Here is an 18,218-nt window from a genome sequence, read left to right as displayed (position 1 = left end):
TTCAGCAGCTTCGGCCACGTGAGAGGATGCCCAGAGCTCCCAAGGGTGGCTGCTTCTCTCACCTTGACAAACTCCTTGAACTCGGGCACTTCGTCCGTCTTCTGCTGGATGAGGGCGGCCCCGTTGAGCTGGCAGCTGCAGAACCTGATGTAGGGCTGCATGTGGGGCAGCTGCGCCGTCAGGATGTCCCCGATCATCTTCACCGGCATCTTCTCCCCAGACATCTTCTTCCTGACGCGCAGGGCCCTGGGCGGGAGCAGGGCACGGGGATGGACAGAGAGCCACTCCTCAGTTATGGAGCACAGGGGGGCTTCTCATTCATCATGGAAACCCAGAGAAGCAGAAATCCATCAGCCACAAGCTTTACTGCGAGGGTACAAGGAGCCAGGCTGCACCCTCGGCCGGCTCCTTCCCCTCTCCTGGGCATCCCGCTGCTGCTCGACTTCAGTGCAGTGCCAGGTCAGAGGCGGGAGGAAGGGGAGGGCAATTTCCCTTTCTGTTGGTTTGGAAAGAGAGCTACTGATGTGGGAGGGAGGGAGGGAAAAACCCCACACCTCTGAGTCGTTAGCCTGGTTTCCTAAGGAAAGCTTCATTGTCATTTGTCCTGTCACCGCCACAACTTTTCAGCCTGTGGGCCACTTTCAAATACATTTTACAAAAATAAAAAAAGAGATGTTACAAGGCTGTAAAATCCCCGAAGGTTCGGTGAAAATTAGCAGCTCGGCAGGGAAAAAAAATAACTTCATTAATGCTTTTGTGTTTATCCAGGTGAAGGTTTAACTGTGCCCCCACTCTGTTTCCCTGCCTCACAGCAGTGATTCGGGGCAGCAGCAACCCCGAGCCTTTGAAGAGGGATGCTCTGGGCACAAATCCTTTGGAACCAGGCAAAGTCCAAGCTCCTGCCCTGTGGGAAGCCCTGCTCCTCAGGGGAGAGGAGGATTCGCCCTCTGAGCACGGGAACAAAGTGAGTGCAAATGGCAGCGAACTGCTGGGTTCACAGCAAACACTGCCCCCAGTCTGCTTTTCCCCACGAGGAGAAACACGCGGCCCTTCTGCTCAGGATTTGGGTAATATCGGGAAATATCTTCATGCAGATAAAAGGAGAAGCAGGGGGAGAGGCCCAGGGTCATGTTTTTGTGAAGTATGGAGGGAAAAAAGAAACCAACTTACTTCAGTAGTTTTATATTGCACATAATCAGCTCCTTCCAATTAACAAAAATCATGGCGACTTCTTTTTCCGTGACCAGCTCGGACTCCATCAGTGGCTTCTGGAAGATCTGGGGAGGCAGAAGCGAGGCCATTTAGAGAGCTCAGGGGAGGTACAGACACTTCCAGCTGCTCCATGTCCAGACATCCATCGTGTTCCCGGGGATGGCTGGGACAGGGGAGACCCTCAGGTCCGAGGGGGTTAACAGGGAATACTCTGAATTTGTAGGGGTGGTGGTGGTGTTAATTCTGATCTGGATAATCTGTTTGAAACCTGGGAATTTTGGCAGAGGTCTCCTGCTAAAGATCCCAGGATTCCTTTGGGTTTTACTTTGGACTCTTATGGAAGACCTGATTTCTCCGAGAGTCCCAGGTTTGCATATCTTGAACTCTTCCTCAGAAAAGGGCTCTGCTTCTCTGTCAAAAGAATTGCCCACAGCTGTCTGCACTAATTCCTTTTTTTTTTCTACCTCTAAAGCCAATCACAGGAAGTGATAACTGAGCCCCACTGTGAGCGTAGGGAATGTGCTTCACTTCAGGACATTGCTTTAAGCTTCACAACAGCTACATGAGAAATCAACACTGAGAGTCAGAGGGAAAAGGGGGTTGCTTAAATGGTGCTTCAAACATCAGCATTTTGGTGATGGGAGCACGAGGGATTGAACCAACCCACATCTGTATCTGTATCTGTATCTGTATCTGTATCTGTATCTGTATCTGTATCTCTATCTCTATCTCTATCTCTATCTCTATCTCTATCTCTATCTCTATCTCTATGTCCCTTTCTCCATCTGTGTCCCTTTCCGTGTCTCTGTCCCTATCCCGTCCCTGTGTCCCTGTGTCCCTTGTGTCCCTGTCCCATCCCTGTTCCTGTGTCCCTGTGTCCCTGTGTCCCTGTCCCTGTCCCTGTCCCCATCCCCATCCCCGTCCCGGTCCCTGTCTCTGTCCCTGTCCCTCTTCCTGTCCCTTTCCCTGTGTCCCTGTGTCCCCGTGTCCCTGCCCCATCCCAGACCCATTCCTGTCCTCATCCCTGTCCCTGTCCCTGTCTGTGTCCCAGCACAGGCTCACGGGCACTGCAGAGCCCCAGTGCAGTGAGCCCCAGTGCAGTGAGCCCCAGTGCATTGAGCCTCAGTGCAGTGAGCCCCAATGCAGCCAGCCCCAGTGCAGTGAGCCACAGTGCAGTGAGCCACAGTGCACTGAGCCCCAATGAAGCCAGCCCCAGTGCATTGAGCCCCAGTGCAGTGAGCCCCAATGCAGCCAGTCCCAGCGCAGTGAGTCCCAATGCAGCCAGCCCCAGTGCAGACAGCCCCAGTGCAGCCAACCCCAGTGCAGTGAGCCCCAATGCAGCAAGCCCCAGTGCAGCAAGCCCCAATGCAGCCAGCCCCAGTGCACTGAGCCCCAATGCAGCAAGCCCCAGTGCAGCAAGCCCCAATGCAGCCAGCCCCAGTGCAGCCAGCCCCAGTGCAGCCAGCCCCAGTGCGTTGAGCCCCAGTGCAGCCAGCCCCAATGCAGCCAGCCCCAATGCAGCCAGCCCCAGTGCAGCAGCGACCCGCAGTGTCCCTGGCCTGCAGGGCCGGGTTGAGGAGCTGTCGCACCTCAGTCACCAGCTGCAGGTCGTTGACGTAGTTCTCCTCGGTGACGATGAGCTCGTGGATGTAGCCCTGCCTCTTCCTCTCCGTGGGGGTCAGCATGTCCAGCAGGTGCAGGTCTGCACACCCTGCAAAACACAACGCAGCCCTGCATTTATTACGGCTCTGTGCGGCGCCGCCGCCCGCTGCGGTCGCTTCGCCTTGACTCTGAGCCTCGCGTTTAGCGCCTTTGGTTCGGCTGTGGCCGAGCTCAAAGCCTCCCCCAGCTCTGCCTGCCCCATCCCCGCCTCGCCCCGGAGCCCCCCGGCCCTTGGGCTGTGTCCTTCCAATCCCACGGATGAAATGTGGGGGGAAAAGCTTCGTGCGCCAGGAGGGAAACGCAGAGAATTCCCAGAGGGAATGGGGGAAGAGCTGCAGCGACCCTAAATGCTCCGAGGGGCACTTTGGGATGATTCCCTCAGCTGATGGATGCTCCATAGTCAAAGTTCACCCTTCTGGTCAAAGAAGTCCTGCTCAAGAAGGGCCTGCAGGATTCCCTTCACTTCTTCACACTTCAGTTAAAAACTGCTCCTCAACATTTGAGGGGCTTGAGCCAGGAAATGCAAAGGTCACTGGAGATCCCCAGGTTCCACTGATTTCGGGGCCAAGCCAAAGGGGTGGATTTCCTTCTCCTTTACATTTAAAAGCACAGGAAAAGGCTGGCACTGAGAGCTTCTCTTCTATCCTTTCTCCCTGTAGATGGGAGGATTTTTATATCAATTCCACAATCTCAACTTTTGTTTTCTACTCTGAATTAGACAGAACACTTAATTCCATTTTTTTTGGTTTTTTCCTTCTGTAGGCTGTTATCTTTCAGCTCAGCTTAAATTAAGTTCTTCTGGGACTGGAACACAAGAGTGTTTTCTTCCAGTTTTTCCTACTTTTCTGCATAAAAATACAATGCATTTCAAAAAGCAAAGTTGATTTCGAGCAGATGGAAAACGTTTGGCTCTAAAAATGAGCTATTTCAACTATTTTCATACGACCGAAATTCCCCAGTTGAATTCTTTCCCTCACCCCTCAGCAAATTCAGTGTATTCCCCACAGAAACAAACTTTCCTTCTGGAAGCATCAGGCCCCAGGTAACTCTTTCAGTTCTTTGCACATAAAGTTAATACTTAGGGAGCATTTCCCGCATTTTTAGCTTCCCGAATGGAGCTCAGACAATGCCACTGGGAAGATCCAGGTGTGCCACCATTATTTCCATGGAATACCAGCAACATCTGCTTTAACTGAGCTGTGCTCCTGAAAGGGGGATGATGGATTTGACTCGAAAATAACAAAAACAAACAAAACCAGAAACGACCCGACAAATAAAAACCCAACCAAAACCAACTGAAACGAACCCAGAAAAGGAGATTCAGAGAGCCAAGGTCGTTTCCTCTCTGACTCTGAAGCTGGGAGGGGTCGGGTTGGGAGCTGGGATCAGGCTGGGAGCAGAGTAACCCTGGTAAGGCTCCCCTGAGACACAGGATGTCACAGCCCTGTGCAAAGTGCCATTGAAACTCAGCTCGGAATAAAAAGCAGATTTGCAGAAACGTCGACTTTACGCCAACGGATTTTGGCCCCTCTCAAAAGCCAGAAGTTTCATGTCTGTTGGATAAATGCCTGCTTTCAGAGCAGTTCCTTTGGTACCAAGGACACCACAGGTCTAAGAAACAGCCCCAGTTCTCCCGGTGCTTCATTAGAAGGGAACCAAGTGTTTAATTACTTTTCCTTGGGGAAGTTCTCGTTCAAAGGTGCGACGACCTTGGCCTGGAGGTGATTTCCAACCAGCAGCCCCTTGGAGAGAGCTCTGACATTTTGAATAATGAACCGTTTTAGCGGCTCCCTTGGCAGCCAGCTGGGCTCTGAACGGGCTGCTCTGAACCACGACAACCACTCTGCTTTGGGACATGAAATATTTGGGGGGAAAAAAGCCCAGATCTGAGCAGAACATCCCAAAGAGATTTTTCTGGTAGGGGATTTTCTTCCTGAGGTGCACAAGCACAGAGATTTTTCTTGTCTTTGTATTAAGAACACCAAAGAAGAACTGGAATCCTTTCCAAGTGGAAATGTCTGGCTCGTTTTTCATGGATGCCAAAGAACTCTGCGGAACTGAATTCCACTGAGCACAGAATCATGGAATGTTTGGGCTGGGAGGGATCTGAAATCCCACCCGGTGCCACCCCTGCCATGGCAGGGACACCTCCCACTGTCCCAGGCTGCTCCCAGCCCCGGTGTCCAACCTGGCCTTGGGCACTGCCAGGGATCCAGGGGCAGCCACAGCTGCTCTGGACAATTCTTTGCTTTAGTCCAGTAAAGGCAGGAAAGGATGGGGAAATGACAATAATTAACTTGGTTTGTTCTCGGGAGAGTGAATCCACGAATTTTGCCATTCTGGCTGGACTTGGAGAACCAAGAGTCAAATGTAACTGCAAATCTGTGCCCTGACCTCTTAGCACCACAGTCCCTGCAGATTAACGGGCTCCAGAAATGCAAAAACTCATTTTGTACAGAGTAAATCTCGTTGTACACAGTAAAGACTTTCTTTCAAAGTCAGCCCTGAAGATCTGGGTCTCCCAAGATAAACACTGAGCCTAAAACAAGATGCTGCTTTTGGGGAAGGGAGGTTGTGCTGTGGAAATCACTGATCCACATCCATGGCCACAGCTGCTGATTTCCTTTTCCTTTGGGGAGGTTTCCTAAGCAGTGCCAGCGCCAGATTTCCCTGCAAGCCTTATGCTGGCCCAGCCTCTGGTGACAAGGTCACAGGAGACAGGAATCTCTCCTGTCAGAGGGAACCAGGAGCAGGAAAAGATGCTGTCACAGTTTTCCTCCAAATCTGTGAGGAGAAGGGAACAGCGCACCAGGAGAGCACCCTTTCACCCAGGTAAATTATTCACAGAATCCCCAAATCCCTGATTCTGGCAAACCCCTCCCAGCCCAGGCAGTCCCAGCTGTGCCCCGTGCCCACCTTGTCCCCAGCCCAGAGCACTGAGTGCCACCTCCAGGTGCCACCTGCAGGGATGGGCACTGCAGAGCTCCCTGGGCAGCCCCTTCCAAGGCCTGAGCCCCCTTTCCATGGGGAAATTCCTGCTGCTGTCCGAGCTGAGCCTCCCCTGGCCCGGGCTGAGGCCGTTCCCTCTGCTCCTGTCCCTGTGCCCTGGGAGCACAGCCCGACCCCCCCGGCTGTCCCCTCCTGTCAGGGGCTTGTGCAGAGCCACAAGGTTCCCCCTGAGCCTCCTTTTCTCCAGGCTCAGCCCTTGCCCAGCTCCCTCAGTCCCTTCCCAGCTCCCCTCCCTGCCCTGGACACGCTCCAGCCCCTCCAGGGCTCTCCTGCAGGAGCCACAACTGGACACAGCCCTGGAGGAGCCTCTTGGTGCTGAGTTTTTTAAACCACAGCACTTCAACATCCAACTTTCCTAGCACTTCTTTCAGATGCAACCAATTCCCCTTAAACCCCCTGGGATGGACCCTCCACTGAGAGGCCATCCCAGGCTTTTGGTGAGGACATTGGGATCAAACAGATCCCAGGCCCACTGAAGGCCCACTCCCATTTCTCAGCTGTTCCCAATGATTTCGGCACATTTGGAATTTCTCAAGCAGAGCAGTGTGTCCATTTGCTGCTGGAGCAGAGCATTCCCTCTGAGGTGCATGGAAGGAGCTGGAAACGAGGCTGGGCAGTTCCACTGGCAAAACCTGAAGCATTATTTCATGGTGGAATGGCCCTAACTTTATTTTTTTTTTTTTATCAAGCACTCCCCAGCATCTCCTTGCACAGGGAATCCCACAAACAAAGGTGCTGTGCAGCCACTTCACTTGGGGCCAGGAACGTGGGGACCAAATGCAGGATTTAAAATGTTCCAATGTTTTATCAAACAACATTTTATTATTTTTTCACTTTCATTTGGCACGGGGACAGCTCCGGGCTCTGCTCCTGGCACAGGGACAGCGCCCAGGGAGCGCCTGCAGCTGGCACAGCAGGGATGGAGCTGGCATTGGAGGGAAAGGTTCTTCCCCAGAGGGTGCTGGCACTGCCCAGGCTCCCCAGGGAATGGGCACGGCCCCGAGGCTGCCAGAGCTCCAGGAGCCTTTGGACAGTGCTGCCAGGGATGCCCGGGCTGGGATTGTTGGGGGTCTGGGCAGGGACAGGAGCTGGATCCATGATCCCTGTGGCTCCCCACAGCTCAGTTCAGGTGCTTTGCTCATTAAAGTCCCCAGGTGGGCAGTGAATTCTCGGTGAAAACCATTTTCATTTTCAACAGCGCCAGGACAATGTCCTGACACCCACAGGTCACCTCAGCACCGTGAGGTTTAGCTAAGGAGAACTTCCTTACTCTGCTGTCCCTGTCAATTCAACTCGTGCTGTAATATTTGAGGATATTTTTCCTGAATCTACTGGAGTTGCCTAAAATAAAGTTAAAAACAAGTCATTTGTCACCTGAATTTACTGCCCAGAAGTTGCCATTTGACAAGTTAAATAGCTGGAGTCAATAACCACAAAGAACTAAAAAGTGCTTTAAAACCAGAATTTCAGTCATTTTGGATATGGGAATAAAATGTGCTCAGTGAGCTCATGGGGACAGAAAGTGAAGCCACTTTAGCTCCAAAAGAATTGAGGTATAAATAAAACTGATCCTGAATATAACGCAAAATGTTCTTGATAAACCCATGTGTCAGACTGAGAATTATCTTGGACAGATTTCAAGTATTGAAAAGAACAAATTCTCGTAAGAACGTCCATGGGAATTCTTTGTCAGCAGCTGAATACAGAGGGAATTCCCACAAGCAGCAAAACCAGCGAAGAATAAAATCCAGCATCTGGAATTCCAGTCTCCTCTCCATCCCTCAAGTGACAATTCCCGTGCAGCAGGAGAAGGCACCTGGCACAGGGAAGTGAACGTAAAGAACCAATTCACAGAATCCCAGGATGATTGGGGTGGGAAGGGATTTTAAGGATCTCCCAATGCCACCCCTGCCATGGCAGGGACACCTCCCACTGCCCCAGGCTGCTCCCAGCCCCAAATCCAGCCTGGCCTTGGGCACTGCCAGGGATCCAGGGGCAGCCACAGCTGCTCTGGGCAGTCACTGTCATCCTCCCTTTCTCATCTATATATTTATATATGTTTATATCCATAAAGGCAAGTAAAGCAGTCACTGCAGTGCCTTGTTCCCTGCAGCTCAGGGAGAATCCCTGGTGAGGAGGAGGAGGATGAAGATGAAACCCTCCCTGCTGAGCTACCAGAGCACCCTTAGGGACTCAGGGAGGAAATAAACATTCCAGGGATTCCAACATCTGTCACTTAAGCCACAAGGGACTGTCTTTGTCTGGGACTCTGTACATGAGATTTATTTTGCTCTTCTGCCTGAGGAGTCCTGCCACAAGCAGCGCCTCGTGCGTGCTCAGCTCGGACAGCAGCAGGAATTTCCCCATGGAAAGGGGGCTCAGGCCTTGGCAGGGGCTGCCCAGGGAGCTCTGCAGTGCCCATCCCTGCAGGTGGCACCTGGAGGTGGCACTCAGTGCTCTGGGCTGGGGACAAGGTGGGCACGGGACGCAGCTGGCACTGCCTGGGCTGGCAGGGATTTGCCAGCCTCGGGGATTCAGGAATTCCCTGAGAGTCACACAGGGACAGCTCCAGGCTGCTCCTCCCAGGTCACTGCAAAGCTGCCCCCAGGAGCTGTCAGGACTCAGCGATTTTGAAAGGCTCCAGTTCAGCCCCTGGCAGACGCAGGAGAATCTCCACCCTGCAGGGCGCTGCAGGAGCTTCGCTTTCCCTCTCACTTGATGTAAAGAGACTGGGAAAAGCAGCACCCGAATCCCCTACAGCTGAAAGATTGCAAATATTTCCCTGCAGATTGAATCTGTAGTTCTGGCCTGAAGTCACAGGACTCACAATGTCCCTGAGTGCCTGTGCTTTTAGTCGAGTCAGTTTTCCAACCCAGCAGCTCAGGATGGGAAAAGGGAGAGATCCCCTTGTTCAAGTCTCAGTTAATGCACAAAATATTGACAGAGTGGAGTCAAACCTGGCCCCAACCCCTCAGAAAGCACTGGAAATCAAAGTGGGGTGTGCTGTTCCATTTCTGCAGATGACAGCAAATGGCCATGATTAGAGAGTTATTTTTCTATGGTAGAAATGAACGATGCATTACTATTTAAATACTGTCCCGAAAAGAAGGAATATCTGTACAGTTGTACATATTTTCAGACTTGAGCATCCCAAATCCAGGCAAATCCATGGCAAACCAAGAAAGAATATTTAATTTATCTATTTAAAAAAAAATCCCACGGATTGGTACCACGCAGAAACCCTGGGTAGGGAATCAGAGCACCACAGAACACCCTGAGCTGGAAGGGTCCCACCAGGAGTCCAAGGACAGCCCAGCAATGCCCACCCCGAGCCAGAGGGGCAAAAGGCTGCAGAAAACCATGTTGAACCTGAATAATTCCAGTGAAAGCACGTTCCAAGAACCCAGGCAAGTGTCCCTGTGAGGGGCAAAGGGCTCCAGGCTGTGCTGCTGGCACATCCCTCGGTGCTCTCAGGGCCCGTGGCGAGCCCGGTGTGACCCAGCAACGAGACAACAAACACGTGTCGGCCTCTTTTGTACGAAGGATTTAATTCTCTATACATGGAACTAATTGGAAAGGCTGTATTACAGTTGTTAAAGCTGCAGGTTGTTTTTTTTTTGTTTGTTTTTTTTGTTTGTTTTGTTTTTTCTTTCTTATATATTTATATAATTTACATTCATAGTGATGAAATACTGAAGTGCAACTGAATAAAGGAGCTTCACTTGTCCTTTGCACCGCAGGACGGGTCGGGAGCAGGGAGCTGGGCTGGGGGGGCTGCCAGCAGGAGCTGGGGGACAGGGGGACACATAACCAGGACGTAACTGAGTGGTAAATGGTTAGTAGCAGGGCTCTCTTGTGCTCGTTGGGGGCACTGGCAGCACCGGGCTTTGCAGCAAGAGCCGGGCGCTAACGCTACAGGCGGACACGGCTCGGCTACGGCGCAGCTACAACTCCACTGAAAGCTCCGTTCCGTATTAATTCGGATAAATTCCACAGTCTAGGTTTTTTTTTTAAAAAAAAAAAAATAATAAATGTAAACATTGGAAATGAATGGCAGGGAGATGGTTCTATACATTCGTTCTTGTCAGGAGGAGGACTGGTTGGGAAGGGTCGGGGGTGGGACACGGGGTGGAACACGGGGCAGGGAAGCAGGGAACGCTCCTCCCATTCCTGCCCCGGGGCTGGGGCAGACCCGGGGACACCACACACACCTGTTTGCTCACTGTTTGCAGCTACAAGTAATGTGCAAAATCAAACCAACGGAGGCGGGTAAAAGAGCGCTCCGCGTTCGCCTCGGGCATTTTCCCCCTCTCCGCAGTGGGTTACACACTCAACGACAACACCTGTTACAAACAGTACAGCAACTACAACAAAACACCTGGAACCGGGCACATTTAAACTTCCTTAAAGTGATTTCAACTCCTTCTGTTCTTTTGTAATTTAAAAAAAGGAAAATTAAAATAATAAAATAATGAAATAAAAGAGACATATTGACAACACCGGACAAGTGAACAATAAAAAAAAAAAAAAGAAAGATACATAAAGTCTCCAATTCATGGACATTTGGAACAATTTTAATAGCACATGCAGCATTCCTTGATAGTGGGTCTTTTTGCACAAACGAAATTGCAATGAAGAAATTTAATTTATACTTTTCCTTTAAAAGGCTAAAATATATCTTTAAAAAATAACTTTTTAAAACTACCAAAAGCACCTGTGCGAAGGTGGAGAAATTAGTTTGGTAACTCTGAAAGCCACAAAAGGACCCACTATCCTCTGATTTATTTATTTTTGTTTTGAGCGTGCGTGCGTGCGTTTTTGCTCTGCGGTTTGTTTGTTTGTTTGTTTGTTTTTTCGTTTTGAATCGAGTTTGATTTTGCCGGTAATTAACTCAACCGTTGCGATTCCATGCAACTAAGTGTCAAATGAGGTAAAACTGCTGTGCAGTGTGTTCTTGACTCAGAAGGCAGTAGATGATCATGCTGGAAGCCACATGATCAAGGCTGCATCTCCCATCATCCCTCTGGGCACTGCTATGGGATAGTGGGTCTCTTTGAGGACTTTCAAGCCTGAGTGGGGGATGGACAACATATGATTCCTAGAAAAAGGAGGAAAACAACACATAAGCAAAACAAAAAAACAATGAGCAAATTCAAGCTAGGGAAAAAAAAAAATAAAATAAAATAAATAAATGAGGCAGGCACGGCGAAGGCATGGAGCGAAAAATGCCGGGGTCGGGAGGGCGGGGGCCGGGGAAGGAGGGATGGGAACCAGAGCAAGCCAACGGAAGCGGGAGGGGACACGAGGTCTTCGGAGAGCCCGGGGGCCGCGCGCGCCCGGCCGCGCCCGCGCGTACTCACACTGCTGGCTCGGGTCCGCGTCCGTGGTCAGCTTCACGTAGTTGGACGGGAAGAGCCCCACGTGGCCGTTGACCTCGCCCTTCCACCAGTCGGGGTCCTCCCTGTTGAGCACGGTGATGATCTGGCCCTTGTTGAAGGCCAGCTCGTCGTCGTTCTGCGCGCTGTAGTCGTACATCCCGATCACCTGGCACACTGCGGGGGACACGCGGCGTCACCCGCGGGCGCCTCCCACCAGGGCGTCCTGCCGGGGAGGGGCCCGGGAGCCCTGATCCGCCCCCGGCCCGCGCAGACCCCCGAATCCCAGCCTGGGCACCCCTGGAGCGCTGGCATTCCCTCTGGGGGAACCACTGCCCACGGCTCAGGACAGCTCCAGGAGCCCGCAGTGACCGGAGCCATCCTGGGGCTCAGCTCAGCGCCCCCAAAGTGACTCCAGGGGGTTAAAAATCCCAAAGAGCTTCATGGAATCCCAAAGGGTTTCATGGAATCCCAAAGGGTTTCATGGAATCCCAAAGAGTTTCATGGAATCCCAAAGAGCTTCATGGAATCCCCAAGGGTTTCATGGAATCCCCAAGGGTTTCATGGAATCCCAAAGGGTTTCATGGAATCCCCAAGGATTTCATGGAATCCCAAAGGGTTTCATGGAATCCCAAAGGGTTTCATGGAATCCCCAAGAGTTTCATGGAATCTCCAAGAGTTTCATGGAATCCCAAAGGGTTTCATGGAATCCCCAAGGATTTAATGGAATCCCAAAGGGTTTTATGGAATCCCCAAGAGCTTCATGGAATCCCCAAGAGCTTCATGGAATCCCCAAGAGCTTCATGGAATCCCCAAGAGTTTCATGGAATCCCAAAGGGTTTCATGGAATCCCAAAGGGTTTCATGGAATCCCCAAGAGTTTCATGGAATCCCCAAGAGTTTCATGGAATCCCCAAGAGTTTCATGGAATCCCCAAGAGCTTCATGGAATCCCAAAGGGTTTCATGGAATCCCAAAGGGTTTCATGGAATCCCCAAGGATTTCATGGAATCCCAAAGAGCTTCATGGAATCCCCAAGAGTTTCATGGAATCCCAAAGGGTTTCATGGAATCCCCAAGAGTTTCATGGAATCCCCAAGAGCTTCATGGAATCCCAAAGGGTTTCATGGAATCCCCAAGAGTTTCATGGAATCCCAAAGGGCTTCATGGAATCCCCAAGAGTTTCATGGAATCCCCAAGAGCTTCATGGAATCCCAAAGGGTTTCATGGAATCCCCAAGAGTTTCATGGAATCCCAAAGGGTTTCATGGAATCCCAAAGGGTTTCATGGAAACCCAAAAAGTTTCACGGAATGCCCAAGAATTTCATGGAATCCCAGCAGGGTTTGGGTTAGAAGGGACCTCACAGCCCACCCAGTGCCACCCCCGCCATGACAGGGACACCTTCCACTGTCCCAGGCTGCTCCAGCCCAGCCTGGAACCCCTCACCGGGACTGGTCAGCAGACAGGAAAATCTGGGACACATCCAAACTTCCACTACTGGAAGCTGCATAATCCAAAAGAAAGCCAATGGTGATGTGCTTGTTGTCCCACTGAGGTTTTCAGAACACAAAAATCATGGAAAATAAGAGAGAAAATTAACAGAACTGGACAAAAAGCAGCCCAGGTCATCCAGGCTGCTCTGCTGGCAGCCCAGGACTGGTTCCAGCAGGGATTTTCTATTTCCTGGCAGTGGAACTCATCCAGTCTCAGGATACAGCTGGTTCTGCTCACTTCTGACAAAGCAGTTCCCTGAATTCTCTGAAGCAGCAGGACTCTTTAGTTAAATAAACAATCCCCTCTGTGTCTCTGCTGTTTTCTCTTTGCCAGGCCACAGGGCTTCTGGTTTTTCCCACCAGACATCAGACTTCTATTAATGAGCCTTGCTGGCAGCTTCTCTCCAGTGGATTCATCCTAAAATTTGCTTTCATTTTCATCCTTGTACCAAGCCAGCAGCTTATTTCAATTTGCCAAACAGCTTCTCTCTCTCTTTTTTTTTTTTAATTACAGTTTAATTAAGATTTTGATGTTCTGCAGGCAATGCAAAAAGCATTAAAAATTCATTCTGTAAAATTTAGCAGGTGCGGAAAGCCCCAGATTGTCAAACCCGAAATAATTCCTAAAATTTATTTTTAAAAATCTCATCCTATTTCCTTGTAAAAGGTTGTGTTACCAACGTAACCCTGAATTCCATGAGGCTTTAGAGAAGGCACTTTGTGGATCTTTGTAACAACCACCAGAGGGGTCGGTCAGCACCAGTTCCACACACACAGCGTGGGGGACTGGCATCTGGAGAGGCCCCTCCAGCCCAGCCACGCTGCGATTCCATGGAAATGTTCACTTCTGGGCCTCCTGTGCTCTCTCATGAAGCCTGAGGGGCAGGAGGAGAACTCCCACCCCATGGGGGTTTGTCCACGGCACCGCAGGAGCCACGGGGGCACCGCAGGAGAGGAGCCCAGCCCTGGATCGTCCCGAGCCTCTCCAGAGGGATGGGATGGGATGGGATGGGATGGGATGGGATGGGATGGGATGGGATGGGATGGGATGGGATGGGATGGGATGGGATGGAATCCATGGGATGGGATGGGATGGAATCCATGGGATGGGATGGGATGGGATGGGATGGGATGGGATGGGATGGGATGGGATGGGATGGGATGGGATGGGATGGGATGGGATGGGATGGGATGGGATGATGGGATAGGATGGGATGGGATGGGATGGGATGGGATGGGATGGGATGGGATGGGATGGGATGGGATGGGATGGGATGGGATGGGATCCATGGGATGGGATGGGATGGGATGGGATGATGGGATAGGATGGGATGGGATGGGATGGGATGGGATGGGATGGGATGGGATGGGATCCATGGGATGGGATCCATGGGATGGGATGGGATGGGATGGGATCCATGGGATGGGATCCATGGGATGGGATGGGATCCATGGGATGGGATGGGATGGGATGATGGGATGGGATGGGATGGGATGGGATGGGATGGGATGGGATGGGATGGGATGGGATGATGGGATAGGATGGGATGGGATGGGATGGGATGGGATGGGATGGGATGGGATGGGATGGGATGGGATGGGATCCATGGGATGGGATGGGATGGGATGGGATGGGATGGGATGGGATGGGATGGGATGGGATGGGATGGGATGGGATGGGATGGGATGGGATGGGATGATGGGATGGGATGGGATGGGATGGGATGGGATGGGATGGGATGGGATGGGATGAGATGAAGATGGGATGATGATGGAATGGGATGGGATGGGATGGGATGGGATGATGATGGGATGGGATGAGATGAAGATGGGATGAAGATGGGATGAAGATGGGATGAAGATGGAATGGAATGAAGATGGAATGGAATGGGATGGTTTGGGGGATGCAGGAACAGCCCAAAGGTGCTGGAGCACCCCACCCCTCCCCGCTGAAGGCCCAGCACAGGCCCAGGGGGCAGGGAAGGGGTGCCAGGGGCAGGCAGGGCTCACCTGAGGGTGCTGCAGGCCTGGGCAGCTCGGTGGGGGTGCTCTTGCTGGTGCCAGGGCTCAGCAGTTTGACGTAGTTGGCCGGGAACCAGCCGATCTGGCGCTTCTTGCCCCGCGCCTGCGGAGACACCGCAGACACTCTGCTCACCCACAGCCTTGGGCACCGGGAGCTCGGCTAACAGGCCAGCTCAGGATGGGAAAATGGATTTGCTGAGGAAAAACTCAGCCTTTCTGTGGCACTAGTTGAATACTCTAATATTAACACATTAATATTCCAAATTAAATGCTCGTTCGTGATGTAAAGAGTTACATCTACGCAGATCCCCACATTGTGACAGTTTAAACAGAGATTAAGAATCTAAATTTCCTCTTTTCTTTCACCAAAACATATCCAAGCTTTTCAATGCCTTGTGTCACCAAAGCAGGAAACCTCATCCTGTTATTTCCCCAACTCCATTGTCCAGTGCAACTCAAATCCATAAAAGTTCCTTACAGTAAGAAAGGTTCTCCCAGAACTTTGAATCCCAGCTTCTAACTCTACATCAAGGATTATTTTAACTGTTTATCCTCTGTTTGTGTTAGAATAAGGTTGGCATTTTGGGCAAGGAGAATTTTGCCTCTTAAAAACAAATTGTTACCTCTGGTGGGGAAAAAGTCAACTAAAGGATTTACTATTCTTCAACTACTTTGTTCCCTGTCTAAATCTTTACTAGAAAAGAAAACACTTGATCTAAAATCTATTTAGATCTTTTAAAATATTTAGAACACTGCATTAAACCAGCAATGTAACGCTTAAAACATTTGCCTTATTTTCCCTTCACTTTGACCCCCGAACATGGAACAGGAGAATAAAAAGAACAGTCAGGGATTGCTAACAAAATAAAACCCAACTGTAAAACCACACGTAAGGCACTAAGGTGTCTAAACTTACACAGGAGTATTTACACAACCAAAATTTAATTGTTTCGGAGCCTCACAGCAGCTGCTCAGTGATAACTGTGGAAGCTCTTGCCCAGAGAAGTCTCTTTTCTGTCTTAAAATACATTTAATGGAGATTCTTTAAAGCTAAAAGTTACCAACAGCATCAAGGCTAGTGAGAGAAAACCCCAAAGGAATCCTGGAAGAGGATTTCTCCACAAAAGATGAAAAAAATATCACAGGAAAGGCAAAAAAGGGCAGGTACAAAGTGTTAAAAATAACTGAATTCGGCCTAGATCTGCAGCGCACAAATAAATCAGTGGCAGTGTTCCATCTCAAATTTCCTGCTAAAAACCCCAAACCACACAGAACCTCCTTTCAGGGGGACCAGACTGTCAGGTTCTACTCTCAGAAACACCTGGGAGGATCCAAAGCAAGCCCTGAACTCCCCTCCTTGCTGAGCTCCTGCTGCTCTCCTGCCTCCCAGCTTATCCCAAAGCCATGGTGTTCTTGGAAAAGTGTTTTATTGGCAACTGCTGCACTGCAGAACGTTGTCAAATTTATTCCTCATCTACAAATTCAGCATTTTGAACTGCTAAAAAACAATCTCTCTTTCTTTTTTTTTTTTTAAATGGAATTTTACTAGGGGGAAAAAAAAAAGGAACTAACTTGGAGCTCTCCTTCCCACCAACCACCTGGGTTCTTCTTTCTGATGAGAATCAACTGGCCAGGAGCAAGAGTCAGCTGTTCTGGGCCTGTTGCTGTGTAAGAGGCAATAACTTGGGCAATTTCTGTTGAAGCAGAGGAGGAAAGAAAAAGGTTAATTTGAAAAAAATCCCAACGCATTTTATCCAACATTAATTCTGCTATAAGGCTGTGTGATTTCTTTCCATAAAACCGTTGTGGTTTTATGTATTTCCACGAATACACGTGGTAATTGTAAAATAAATGAGAGGTTCAGAGCACTGCAGGAATGAGTAAGTAATAAAGCAGAGGTGCAGCAGTTCTATGACCAGAAATGTTTGAAATAGAGAATAACAGAGATCAAACCCTTTGAAATAGAGAATAATAGCAATAACAATAATAGGAACTGCACAGCTCTTAAAATCCAGTGTTTTCCAGCAAATCCATCTTTGCACTGAGCTCCAGAAGAAGCGGAGACACATCAGTGACAAAATAATGAAGTTACACCAAGAATTTGCACCAAATTAAGGCTGGCAGAAAATTTTTCACCACCTGACCCAAAAATGAATCTTTTCCATATGCAGCAAACAGAGTGTCTCTGGAAATCTCTATTCCATGGATGCTCTCACAGAAGTGGTGCTATTTTTTGTGCAGGGAAGATACAAAGAGAATTGAAGCCCAGCATGGAAATGATCAAACGATTGATGTGAAATTTAGAAGGAAAGGACCATTAGGAACATGAAAATTATCAGAGAAGCATTTGAGATACGAATGAGCAGCACGAGGAGGGTGAGGAGCAATGCAAGGACACTGCAAAGAGCACAGGAAGCAGCTGCAGCAGAACCTCCCTCAGGATCTGGCAGCAGGGACAGGGGGAGGCAGGCAGCTGATGGAAAGGCCTGGAGCTGACTTAGAAAGGTGCTTTAAACCTGGATCTGGGATTAGCACACAAATCCATGGAGTCATGGAATGGCCTGGGCTGGAGGGACCTCAAATCCCAGCCAGTGCCACCCCTGCCATGGCACGGACACCTCCCACTGCCCCAGGCTGCTCCAGCCCCAGTGTCCAACCTGGCCTTGGGCACTGCCAGGGATCCAGGGGCAGCCACAGCTGCTCTGGGCACCCTGTGCCAGGGCCTCAGCACCCTGCCAGGGAACAATTCCTGATTCCCAGTCTCCCATGCAGCCCTGCCCTTTCCAGGAGCAGAGCCGTGTTCCCAGCCCAACAACTCCCTGGCTTTGCCCTCACCCAGCACCGACTCTGCTCTTGGTTTTTCTCTGCTTAAACCTTCCACTCTCCCGCCAGCACCTGCTGCATTTAATTAGAAAATCCTCCTCCTTCCTCTCCAAAACCTGGAGAGGGATTTGGGACAAGGGGGAACGGCTCCCTCTGTTGTGCTGAGCAATCCATCAGGAAGTTTACATTCACTTTTGAGCAAGCACATTTTTATTCTCTAGGTACATGTTATTCAGTGATTGACACGCTAGAATGATTAGAGGATGAATTCTTTTATTCCATTATTTATGAACTGCATTTATTCCAGTTATTTTATAATTGCTTTCACCAGTTCAAACTGCTCCAAGATGACCAAGAGCAAGCATACTCTATTTTCATGGAAAAGGTTTTGTTGCCATTGAATTGAACACTTAAGAACAGAGAGAAGGTGCTGTCACAATATTTGACTCACCAGGTTTCTTCCCTAAGCTTCCTGTTTTCCCAGCTGCTCCTGGAGCCTTGAAATGGAGAAGAAGATGCAAGTTTAGCACTCAGGTTTCTTTCTCCAGTACATGAAAATGATTTACAAAGCTTCACTCAACACACTCAACAAGGATGGGAGTCAAAAACTCACAAGGAAATTCT

At 50.1% G+C, this 18,218-nt stretch overlaps 1 protein-coding gene across 4 annotated transcripts in view; it reads right to left on the bottom strand.

Annotated features, from left to right (window-relative positions):
* Positions 1–18,218, bottom strand: part of ITSN1 (intersectin 1) — a 113,653-nt gene that overhangs the window by 17,178 nt on the left and 78,257 nt on the right. For 3 of the 4 annotated variants that reach the window (XM_040056773.2, XM_040056775.2, XM_040056774.2), the window contains 7 exons: positions 18,046–18,091; positions 16,344–16,465; positions 14,760–14,874; positions 11,244–11,435; positions 2,802–2,923; positions 1,171–1,277; positions 63–246 (listed from right to left, as the gene is read on the bottom strand). In XM_040056773.2, the coding sequence (XP_039912707.1) occupies positions 63–246; positions 1,171–1,277; positions 2,802–2,923; positions 11,244–11,435; positions 14,760–14,874; positions 16,344–16,465; positions 18,046–18,091 (888 nt within the window). Of the gene's footprint in view, positions 1–62; positions 247–1,170; positions 1,278–2,801; positions 2,924–9,166; positions 10,982–11,243; positions 11,436–14,759; positions 14,875–16,343; positions 16,466–18,045; positions 18,092–18,218 lie in introns of those variants that run through there. The other variant, XM_040056776.2, reaches the window with a different exon arrangement.

Source organism: Hirundo rustica, chromosome 2 (assembly GCF_015227805.2).
Source record: "Hirundo rustica isolate bHirRus1 chromosome 2, bHirRus1.pri.v3, whole genome shotgun sequence".
In the NCBI taxonomy this organism is placed as follows: domain Eukaryota; kingdom Metazoa; phylum Chordata; class Aves; order Passeriformes; family Hirundinidae; genus Hirundo; species Hirundo rustica.
Note: the sequence above shows the minus strand (reverse complement) of the source record. Positions and strands in the feature narration are given on the sequence as shown.